The sequence below is a fragment of the Durio zibethinus genome, chromosome 5 (assembly GCF_047325235.1).
Source record: "Durio zibethinus cultivar Kanyao isolate XHJ-2024 chromosome 5, ASM4732523v1, whole genome shotgun sequence".
NCBI lineage: Eukaryota > Viridiplantae > Streptophyta > Magnoliopsida > Malvales > Malvaceae > Durio > Durio zibethinus.
Window position 1 is genome coordinate 21,354,406 of NC_143166.1, and position 12,605 is coordinate 21,367,010.

General features: G+C 34.8%; 1 protein-coding gene, 1 non-coding gene and 2 pseudogenes across 2 annotated transcripts; 3 read left to right on the top strand and 1 right to left on the bottom strand.

Moving 5' to 3' along the window:
• Nucleotides 1-348: 348 nt before the first annotated feature.
• On the top strand, nucleotides 349-2,135 carry LOC149518782 (18S ribosomal RNA; annotated as a pseudogene).
• A 288-nt stretch (nucleotides 2,136-2,423) lies between these two features.
• Nucleotides 2,424-2,579, top strand: LOC149518783 (5.8S ribosomal RNA). The gene has a single exon (XR_016342562.1). It is a non-coding gene; the product is annotated as a 5.8S ribosomal RNA (ribosomal RNA).
• Nucleotides 2,580-2,799: 220 nt separating this feature from the next.
• Nucleotides 2,800-6,096, top strand: LOC149518784 (25S ribosomal RNA; annotated as a pseudogene).
• A 4,665-nt stretch (nucleotides 6,097-10,761) lies between these two features.
• Nucleotides 10,762-11,272, bottom strand: LOC149518785 (uncharacterized). Its single transcript, XM_089760391.1, has 2 exons — nucleotides 11,156-11,272; nucleotides 10,762-11,007 (listed from the first exon to the last, which is right to left on the bottom strand). Exons 1-2 carry the CDS (start codon nucleotides 11,270-11,272, stop codon nucleotides 10,762-10,764), a joined length of 363 nt encoding a protein of 120 aa, XP_089616517.1.
• Between the last annotated feature and the right edge of the window lie 1,333 nt (nucleotides 11,273-12,605).

Here is a 12,605-nt window from a genome sequence, read left to right on the forward strand (position 1 = left end):
CCATTGTACCTTAGAGGCATAATCAGAAACCTATGCTGCATACCTAAATTGATGAAAATAGAATGTCTTGCCATCCCTCATCCATCTTGTTTCCTTAAGGGCTATGGGTCAGACCTCAATCATGCCCCGTGACCCAAGTGTGCCACCCAAACCTCTGTGGCTATATTGGTGCACTGTGTTTGATCATGTTCGTGTAGAATGTTTTGTGGGCTCGAGCTCTCGGCTTAATCATCTGTTGCTATGCATTTTACATGCTCAATATACACGATGCTTATGCTTCATGTTGGCTTTCTCTGTCACTCAATCGGTGCATGGGGCTTATACGGTGTCAACATCCTAAAGGAATACTACCCGGTTGATCCTACCAGTAGTCATATGCTTGTCTCAAAGATTAAACCATGCAAGTGTAAGTATGAAATAATTTAAACTATGAAATTGTAAATGGCAAATTAAATCAGTTATAGTTTGTTTGATGGTATCTACTACTTTATAACTGTAGTACTTCTAGAGCTAATACATGTAACAAATTGGAAGGGATGCATTTATTGGATAAAAGGTCAACGGGAGGTTTACCCATTGCTCTAATGATTCATGATAACTTGACGAATCACATAGCCTTTATGCCAATATGCATCATTCAAATTTTTGCCATATCAAATTTCAATAGTAGGATAATGGCCTACTAGGGTGGTGATAGGTGGCAAAATTAAGGTTCAATTCTAGAGATGGAGCCTATTAAATGCCACCATATCCAAGGAGGCAACAGGTGCACAAATTAACTAATCCTAACATATAGAGGTAGTGACAATAAATAACTATACTAGGCTCTATGAGTCTGGTAATTAGAATGAGTACAATTTAAATCCCTTAATAATGATTCATTAAAAGGCAAGTCTGGTGTAAGCAGCCATGGTAATTCTAACTCAAATAATGTATATTTAAGTTGTTGCGATTAAAAAGCTCATAATTGGAGCTAAGGTTGGGTGGTTCGATCCACTTCACGGTGAGCACTAGTTTACTTAACCTTACTACCGATGATGCACTCCTAGCCTTATCTGGTTGGGCCATTCCTTAGGTGCTATTACTTTGAAAAAATTAGAGTGTTTAAAGCAAGCCAATGCTTGCATACATTAGAATGGGATAACATCATAGGATTTTGGCCCTATTGTATTAGCTTTTGAGATCGGAGTAATGATTAACAAGGACAATCAGGGGCATTCATATTACATAGTCAAAGGTGAAATTCTTGTATTTATGAAAGATGAGTAATTGCAAAAGTATTTACCAAAGATGTTTTCATTAATCAAGAACAAAAGTTGGGGCCTTGAAAATGATCAGATACCATCCTAATCTTAACCATAAATGATGTCAACCAAGGATTGATAGATGTTAATCTTAGGACTCCATCAGAACATTATGAGAAATCAATGTCATTAAGTTCCAGGGGGAGAATGGTCGTAAGGCTAAAACTTAAAAGAATTGATGGAAGGGCACAACTATGGTGGAGCCTATAGCTTAATTTGACTAAATGTAGGGAAACTTACTAGGTTTAAACATAGTAAGGATTGATAGACTAAAAGCTATTTCTTGATTCTATGGGTGGTGATGCATGGCCGTTCTTAGTTGGTGGAGCAATTTTTCTGGTTAATTCCATTAACGAATGAAACCTCAGCCTACTAACTAGCTACACAAAATTGATCCTTTGTGGCTAGCCTTTTAGAGCGACTATGGCCACTTAGGCTAAGGAAGTTTGAGGCAATAATAGGTCTAGGATGCCCTTAGATATTCTGGGCCACACGCGCACTACACTAATGTGTTCAATGAGTTTATAGTCTTGGCTGACATAGGTAATCTTTAAAATTTCATAATGATTGGGATAAATCATTGCAATTGTTGCTCTTCAACGAGGAATTCCTAGAAGTGCACATTATTAGCTTGCATTGACCACGTTCTTACCCTTTGTATACATCACCCATTATTTTTATCGATTGAATGGTCTGATGAAGTTTTCGGATCATAGTAACAATGATGATTCATAACCTGCAATGTTGTGAGAAGTCTATTGAACCTTATCATATAGAGGAAGGGGAAGTCATAACGAGGTTTTCATAGGTGAACCTGTAAAAGGATCATTGTCAAAACCCACTGAATGAATGACCTGCAAATGTATTAATGAAACACCGAGGGATAAGGGTGCCTTCATTGCTCGAGCCCCTTTTAGCCTTGAGCATGCACGATGGTTGCTTAATTTTGCCTCCTGGGTAAGCGAAATAATCAATATCATCACTTGTGGCCAAATAATGAACCCTCAACATGAATCGCACCAAGGAACTAAAATGAAAAAAAGCATATGCGCCATCACCATCCCGTTCATGGTACATGTGTGGGTAGCACCATGACTCCTTTTGTTGTGAAAAACCAAAATGACTCAACAATGGATATCTCAACTTTCACATCGATGAAGAACGTAGTGAAATGTGATACATGGTGTGAATTGTAGAATCGCATGAACCATTGAGTCCTTGAACACATGTTGCGCCTTAAGCCATTAGGCCAAGGGCACACCTGCTTAAGTGTCATGCATCGTCACCCCCTCCAACCCCCCACCCATCGAGCTTTAGGAGAAGGGCCTCCTGTGATCTCATTGGTCATGGTTGGCCCAAAAGTGAGTCCTCAACAATGATAGTGCTATGACTATCGGTGGTAAAACTCTAGGCATACCTTGTCTCTGGTTACATGTGTTCATTGCCCATCTGGACCCCATCAAATCCTTGTATCACTCATTAGATGCTCACATCATGACCCCAAGTCAGGTGGGATTACCCTACTAAGTTTAAGCATATCAATAAACAAAGGAAAAAAAACTCACCAGGATTCCCCTAGTAATAGCAAGTGAACCGAAAAGAGTCCAGCTTGAGAATCAAGTTCCCTTGACATCTAAATTATAGTTTAGAGAAGCATCTTTAGTAGCAGACCAAGCCCAAATCCCTTAAAAAAAGGGCACCAAAGAGGGTGAGGGCCTCATTGTGCCTGGATCCTATCACCTAACGGGGCATTGGTTACAAGTCAAGTTGTTTGGGAATGTAGCCCCAATCCAGTGGTAAATTCCATCAAAGGCTAAATACAAGCAAAAGACTTATAGCAAACAAGTACTATAAGGGAAAGATGAAAAGAACTTTGAAAATAAAGTCAAAGACTACTTAAAATTGTTGGGAAAAAGTGGATAGGGACTAATGATACACCTCAATTGGATGTGGAATGGCAAGAGTTGGTCCACCAATTAGCTTGGGGCATAGACCAACGTAGGTCATGGCAACGGCCTAAGCTTGGGCTTTCAATATGTATGCAAAAAAATCATCGCCGCGATCATGGAATGCAACATGCACCACTCAACATGCCTCAATATTGGCATGCTCCTAGCATCAGCCTGTGGGCTCCCCATCCAGCCCATCTTGAAACATGGACTAAAGAGTCTAACAGATGTATAAGTCAATGGGCTAAAAAACTTGTAAGGCATAAGAAAGCTGATTGGCAGGATACCTCACCGGTGCACTACCAACCAACTTTAATCTTCTAAAAAAGTTTGAGTGTGAGCATGCTTATTGAGACTCGAAGGATGGTGAACTATGCTTGAGTGAGGCAAAGCGAAAGGAAACTCTAGTGGAGGCTTGTAGCGATACTAACATGCAAATCATTCATCTGACTTGGGTATAGGGGTGAAAGACTAATCAACCATATAGTAGTTGGTTCCCTTTAAAGTATCTTCAGGATAGCTGGAGCTCTTGTTAGTTGTATTAGGTAAAGCCAATAATTAAAGGCATCGGGGGCACAATGCCTTCAACCTATTCTCAAACTTTAAATAGGTAGGATGCCATGGCTGCTTCATTAAGCCACTCCACAAATTTGACAGCTCTAAACAATTTTTGTAAACAAAACTGGCAATGCTAGATGAACTCGAATTCAGGTTATGGTGCCTAACTGCATGCTAACCTAGAACCCATAAAAGGTGTTGGTTGATTAAGACAAAAGGGATGGTGGTCATGGAAGTTAAAATTCACTAAAGAGTGTGTAACAACTCACTTACCAAATCAACTAGCTCCAAAAATGGATGGTGCTTAAGTGTGCGACCTTTACCTGGCCATTAAAGCAAGGGCCAGGCCTCAATGAGTAGGAAGGCATGACAGTCCCTACAAAACCAAAGGCGCAAACTCAGGTGGAGTGACCATTGTTGCAAATCTTGGTGGTAGTAGTAAATATTTAAATGAAAACTTTAAAGGCTGAAGAAGGGAAAGTTGGTATCATGTCCAGCACAAGCTTTAAAAGGGAATTAAGTTAAAAATCTTGAATTAAGATGTAGAAGCTAATGGTAATGTTAGGGAGTCTGAAAGCATTGCAAGTGCCTTGAGAAGAGTTATTTTTTCTATTTAATGACCTTCCCACCTTGGAAATAGCTCAGCCAGAGATAAGGTCTAGTAGTCAAAAAAACATCACACATCACATAGTGTTTAGTATGCCCCTAGTGGCTATTGAAAATTTGAAGGACTAGGTGCCATTTATGCCCAATCATACTCATAACCATATAAATTCTCTAAGGCGAACAGCCTTTGCTCAATGGAACACTGTAGGTAAGGGAAGTTGAAAAAATGGATCCATAACCTTAGGAAAAGGATTGGCTCTAAGAGTTGGGCATGGGGGTCCTAGTCTCGAACCAATTGGTTGCCAGTACACTACTTGAGTTGCTCCCATAACAAGAGAGGGTCACCACATGTTGGCTGGGGGAGAAACTAGGAACAGCTCCTTTAGGTGTTTTCCCTAAGTGATGAACAATCGACTCAAAACTAGTATAGACAAAGGGGATCTGACTATTTGATTAAAACAAAGGATTGCTCACACAATGTGATTTCTAACCAGTGCTTTAAATTTGAAAGTGAAAAATTCAACCAAGTGCGGGTAAACGATAGGAGTAACCATGACTCTCTTAAGGTAGCCAAATGCCTCGTCATCTAATTAGTGATGCACATGAATAGATTAACATGATTCCTACTATCTCGGTCTACTATCCAATGAAACCACAACTAAAGGAATGAGTTTGGCAGAATCAATGGGGAAATAAGACCTTGTTGAGCTTGACTCTAGTCCAATTTTGTGAAATGACTTAAGAGATGTTGGATAAATGAGAGCCCTTAAGGGAAATTGAAATACCATTACTTTTAAAGTTATTTTACTTATTTCGTGAATCGAAAGTGGGCACAACCCTTTTTTTAGACCTAAGGCCAGCCACAGTTGGTTGATTTAGGAAGAAGACATTGTCAAGTGGGGAGTTTGGATGGGGTGGCACATCTATTAAAAGATAACGTAGGTTTCCTAAGAAGAGCTCAACGAGAACATAAAATCTCAAGTGGAAAAAAAAGGCAAAAGCCTATTTGATTCTGATTTCTAGTACAAATATGAATCATGAAAGCATGACTTATTGATCATTTAAACCTTTGAAATTTGAAGCTAGAGGTGTCAAAAAAGTTACCACAAGGATAACTGGCATGTGGCAACCAAGCATTCATAGGGATGTTGCTTTTTGATCCTTTATTGTCGATTCTTCCTATCATTATGAAGCAAAATTCACTAAGTGTTGGATTATTCACTGGCCAATAGGGAATATAAGTCAGGTTTAGACCGTTGTGTGATAGGTTAGTTTTACCCTACTGATGGCAATGTTGCTATAGTAATTCAACCAAGTACGAGAGGAATTATTGATTCGCACAATTGGTCATTGCACTTGGTTGAAAAGCTAGTGGCGCGAAGCTACCGTGCACTAGATTATGGCTAAATGCCTCTAAGTTAAAATTTAGGCAGAAATAATGCATGCACCTATCACTCAATTTTCAACCACAATAGGGGCCCATAGACCTTAAAGGCATGTGTATAGGTGTAGCCTTCGTAGTGGACAAGCTGTGTAAGCCTTTTTGGAGCTCAATTCCCACTAAGCAATAGGTAAAATCCTTTACAAATGACTTAAATATGTGATAGGGTATTGTAAGTGGCAGAGTAACTTTGCTACCACAATCTATTAAAATTTAGCCCTTTGTCACTTTGATTTGTCCCTCCCTTACCCCACACCCACTGATGTCCTCTCATTTTATTTTTTTACATTGCAACCCTCTAGGGTTGGGGATGAATGGTGTTTTCCACTGTAACTAATTTAGCCAGATGAATACATCCCCTCAAGCATCCAAGTAAATGACAACTGAATGCCCTTGGTATTTGTTACAGGGATGGGCTCGCCCTTGATGTGAGCACTTACCTCAAACTTTATTGGTACACGTTCGCCCTTGGTGTAGGTTGTTTTCTCATACACCATCGACAACATCTGGCCCTTGGTTGGTGTGGGCAATTGCATCCAACACCATTAGCAGATGCTAGCTCATTATTGCCTCAAACACCATCAATAGATGTCGACCCCTTTGTGAGGGCCCTTGGTGCAGGTTGTTGCCTTGGATACCTCTTTAGTAGATGCTGGCATTTGGTGCATCATGGGTACCATGACTATCATAACATTTAGATGAGGAGAACCTACCCATTAGACACAAAAATTATGGAGTCATTACCAATCTTTTTAGCTAGGTGTGATTGGCCACTATGTGAATCTATCCTTTTAAAGGTTATCCTAACCCTAAGCTAAAAGTCTCTAAAAAGAATAGGTTCTGGTCTACATCAGCAGAACTAAGGTTCGAGAGTCGGTTACATGCAAGGAAGGTATTAGCACCCCTTTATGCCTAAAATTGTTACCAAGTTAATTATGAGTTACCTTACCTAGGCCTTATCAAAGATGGTTTTATCATGCAAATAAATCAATTCCAATCCTTTTATTTATTAATAAAACATGGTGATACAAAAATTCTATCAAAATATCAAGTAATCCTGCAATCATGCAATAAATATTAAATCATACCATATAAAAATTATCATGCAAATATAATAATATAAATCATACCAAATATCATGTAATAATATCATACCTAAATCATGCTAAAATATTCATGCAAGAATGTCATTCAAATATATTAATTATTATGCAATAATAACAATAATGTAAATAGATAATATCATACAATAATATTAAATACCTTGCAAATATATATATTAATAACCATTCATGCAAATATGTAATCATGAAATCAAATATAATAACACAAATATATTAGTAATGATCCATAATCATGCAATTATGCACACAATAAATATATAAGCATGCAATTAAATATCATTCAAATATAACATTAATCATGTAATAACATATAGTATCATATCATGCAATAAATATGAAATCATGCAATAATAATAAATAAATAAATAACTATGCAAATAAATATATTAATAATCAAACAATCACACAAATAAATAACTTAATAATCATGCAAATAGATATATAATCAAGCAATTAACAATATAAATCATGCAATTAAATATATTCTTATGCAAATAAACATGCAATTAAATATATTCTCTTGCAAATAAACATGCAATTAAATATATTATCATGCAAATAATATATAATACTAATTATAACAACATGCAAACATAATAAACTTACAAATATCATGCAAAATAAATATAAAATACCAAAATATTTTTCAGCATACATTAATATTAAAATTAATAAAAAAATCAAATCAAATAGAAAATCAAACCAAACAGAAAAATAAAATCAACCTAACAAAAAATAAAACCAAATAAAAATAAAAATAAAATAAATCAAAATAATTAAATCAAAAATCAAAAAAAGAAAAGGAAAAACCTGTGGTTCGGGTTGAGTCGAAGTCGGGTCAACACATTGATCGCAAACGAGTTGGAGTGCAGATCTTGAGCCATTGAAACAGTGTCATTTTGGCTCAGTGTAAAAGGAAAAAAAATGATTTTTCTCAAAAATGCCAAGAGCTGTCTCTCTCTAGTTTGAAAACCTTTGCCTTCTATCTAGGCTATTTTCCCAGAGGTTCAAACTAATGCAAAAACTAGAGCCGAGAAATTCAATCGATGTCAAAAAATTCAAAGAAAACCTAGAATCAACTATAAATCTTAGATCCTAACCATCATGAGCTATCTCTGGCTGTTGTAAGTTCACTGAAAAATTTAAATTTCGCTTGAAACTTCAAGCTTAAACCTAGAAAACCTAAAATGTTTAGAAAATCCCAAATCTCTAAACTAGTTCCAAAATCTAAAGCTCTAAAGATCTAGCTGAATTCCCAAAAGAATTCACCAAAACCCAAATCAATTCAAGATTTAGGGATTTAAAACTTAAATTTCAAAAACTTTATCCTAAACTCGATTCGTAAAAAAATAAAAACCCAAGGCTTGCTTCTATGTTGCTTCTAATTGCCTATTATTTTCATTGCTTCATGTTATTGCCTCTATATGTTGTGAATCCCCCTTTTTTGTTCACAAATTGGAGGTGATTTTATAGGGATTTAATCTTTTTTGGTTTGAAAACTAGGAAATCCTATAAATCTAGGATTTGCACAATTTGATCTTTATTTCCCTATGATTTTCCCTTTTTCACAAAGATTAGGATCCAAAATATTCCTAAAAAAATCATTCAAATTTGAACAAAATCATAGAATTAAATGAAATACTAGGCTAATCAGCGAAAAAGAATTTTTTTTTTTACTTTCTCTTTTTTTGACTTTGTTGACCTTAACTTTTGACCAAAATAAACTTAAAATCAAAATTAAAAATCCAAATAAACAATAATTAAATAAATAATTAAAATCAAAATTAAAATCAGCATGTTTTTGGGCTTTTAATCTTTTAGGCCCTAATTTTTGTATTAAAGCCCAATTACATGATTGAAACCCATTTTATTATTGAAAAATTTCTCGGACAAAATAGGGTGTCTATAATTGCCTTTTTTTGTGCATTTTTTATGAAACAGGAATCGTACAAAGATAAATTGCATCCATTTTGTTCGGGTCAAGAAAAGTAAAAGAAAAAAAAAGAGAATTTGAAAAGCTTATCCTTCTTTTTTTTAAAAAAAAAAAAGCACTTCTACAACTGAGGCTTTGAAACTCTTGAAAAATGAAATGCTCCCCTACAACTGAGGCTTTGGAACTTTGGAAAATAAAATGCTATCCCATAACAGAGGCTTTGAAACTTTTGAAAAATAAAATGAAATCATTTTTACCTTTAAAAAAGCTCTTCCTTGATAAAGGCATTGAAACTTAAAAAAATCTTACCTTAAATTGAGTGTCTATATCTCATCTGAATCATCATTTATTGCCTTTCAATGTCTCTTCTCAAAATTATTTCCTCATCTAGTTTTTCCTTCCTATTTTCCAAACATATGCAATGAATGCATGCAATGAATGAAAATATTCTCCACAATTCTCAAATTCAATTTTAAGATTCAAACTTTAATCTTTCTTCCCTTCAAACATGCATGATGCATGGGATGAATAAAATGCTCTCAACATGATGTATTTAATGCATGTGGAAAAATGTAAGGCTTGCCATGCAATTCATTTATCTTTTCAATTATGGCAAATTAGAGGGTTTCAAAGCTCTTGATTTATCTTTTACTTTCTTTAACTCTTCAACACCTATGGTTTTTCAACATGAACTATCATACCTTACCAAGTAATCTCATCCATTTCATCATCCCAATACAAAGATTTCTTATCAACATGGGTTATAATGCACGATGTACATCATGCACTATTAAATGGTCTCATCCACTTTATTGACCAAATTCAAAGATTTCTTATCAACATAGGTCATCATTCATGATCCTTATGGACCTCATTTACTATCAAATAATCTTATCAATTTTATCATCCAAATACAAATAGGGATATCAAAGATTTTATTCTAAATTATTGAGGATTAACATTCTTTTAGGTTTTTTTATTACCTTCACTACTCTTTTCTCTCTTCTAAAGCAATATAGAGATCTTTCATGAATTTTCATTTCTGCATCATTATTACAATATCACAATGAACATAATGCAATCATGTATTTCCTCAACCAAAATGGAAAGAATAAGGCAATGTGAAAGGTCAAAAGGATATTTATTGAAAGAAATGGATTTGGTAAACAAAAGACAAAAGTCAATTAATAATTGAATGGGTATCAAAATATCTAAGGGAAAAAGGACAATTTTCAATCAATAACTAAATGGGAAATAAAATATGCAAATAATGAATGTTCTAACAATTCTAAGTAAATAATCCAAGTTCTTCTCTCAAAGCCTATCCCATCAATGTTTTTTATCATGTTGAGCTTTATTAAACCAACTCTGCCCCTCCATGGTTAGACTTTCATGATGATGATCCATCCTTAAATCTAAGCCACCTTTATAGGTTTTCAAATTAAATGCCCTCTTTAGACTTAAACTACCCTTTTTAGGTTTTCACCTTAAGTTTTTTTTTTCTTTTTCATATTTGTTTTTTGTTTTTTCAGCAAAATATTTCTTCACAACATCAAAATTAGTTGGGTTTGGTAATTCATCCCCATCATTTCATTTAGAACTAATGCAACACCAGAAAAAGCTTTCTTCACCTCATATGGCCTTTCTTAATTTAGTGTCTATTTCCCTCAATTTTCAAGCTAGTTTAGAAGGATTTTTTTTTAAACCAATTCCTTTTCTTGAAATTGTTGAGGGTAAACCCTTTTGTCTTGTGCTTGCATCATCCATTTCTAATACAATTGACATGGCATAAGGTTGTCATTCTCTTCTCTTCAATCAGGTTCAGTTGCTCATAATGATTCCTAATCTAATATGTTTTTCCTAATTCCACCTCCATTAGAACTCTTAAGGAAGGAATCGCTATTTCAATTGGCAATACTGCTTCTATACCATAAACTAGTGAGAATGAAATAGCTTCGATGGATGTTCGCATTAAGGTTCTATAAGCATATAGGGCAAATGGTAGCTTATCATACCAATCCTTGTAAGTATTAGTCATATTTTCTAAGATCCTTTTAATGTTCTTATTAGTAGCCTCTACTATCCCATTCATCTTTGGTCAATAAGGTGTGAAATTATGATGCTTGATTTTGAAATGAGCACACACTTCTTTCATCATTTTGCTATTCAAATTCTTTCATCTTTTTTAGAAGTGTACATCAACATATTATCTCTTTTTTTAAGAACTTGTACACCACTACCTTTGTGACACTTGTGCATGTGGTTGCATCCACCCATTTAGTGAAATAATCTATCATCATAAAAATAAATCTAGGCCCATGTGAAGCCTTTAGAGTAATAGGTCCAATCACATCCATGCCTCACATTGAGAATGGCCATGCTGGTGTTAGAACATACAGGTTTGTTGGTGGAGCATTAATCTTATCTGCATAGATCTAACATTTATGGCACTTTCTCACATAACTGATGTAATCATTCTCCATCGATAGCCAATAATACCTTACCCTTATTATTTGTTTGGCCATCATATTACCATTAGTGTGGGCACCATAAACTTTATATGTACTTCTTCAAGTATTCTTTTAGCTTCAATGGCATTCATACATTTTAAGAGCATGTAGTCTCAACTTCTTTTGTAAAGTACTTTTCCATAAAAAAAGAACCCTATTGCCATTATTTGAATGATTCTTTTGTCATTTTTGTTGCATGATACTGATACTATTAACATTTCAAATGCTATATGATGTCATGGTACAAAGGTTGCCTATCAACTTCTTTTTCAATGTTTGAACAATGTGTTGGTAAGTCTTTTACTTTCAACTTGTTGGGTTAGATTTCACAATTCTCCTTTACTTTCATCATAATAGCCAAACTAGCCAAAGCATCAACAATTTGATTTTCTTCTCTAGGTAAATGCTCAAATTGAATATTCTCAAATTGCTTGATCAACTTAGAAATGTATTTTTGGTAGTGAACTAGCTTAGCATCTTTTGTTTCCCATTCTCTTCATAATTGATAAATCACCAAGGTTGAATCCCTATATACTTATAAAACTTTAATTTTTTTTTTTAATTGTAGCTTGTAGGCCCATTGCATATGCTTCATATTTAGTTACATTATTAGTGCAACTGAAATTCAATCTAGTAGTGATTGGGTAGTAATGGTCATTTGAAGATATCAAAATTGCCCTAATCCTATGTTCGAAAGCAATTGAAGCCCTATCAATGAACACCTTCCATGGCTTTTCTATCGATACCTCTACTTCAACAATCATCAAGTCTTTATCGAAGAAGTCAAGCTTTATTGGTTCATAATCATCAGAAGCTCAGTTTGTCAAGAACTTAGCTATTGCACTTCTTTTGATCAATTTCTGAGTCACATAAATAATGTCATATTCTAAAAGCATAACTTGCCATCTATCTAGTTTCCCAGATAGTGAAGGCTTTTCAAAAATATACTTGAAAAGATCTAATTTTGTGATAAGCCATGTTGTATGGTATAACATACACTGCTTGAGTCTTAGAGTCATTTAAGCTAGTGCACGGCACACTTTCCACAAAGGTGAGTATTTTAACTCATAATTAGTGAAATTCTTGCTTAAATAGTAGATAGCTTGTTCTTTCTTGCATGATTCATCATGTTACCCCAATACACTTCCCAAGGAATTTTCATTCACTATTAGATACAATA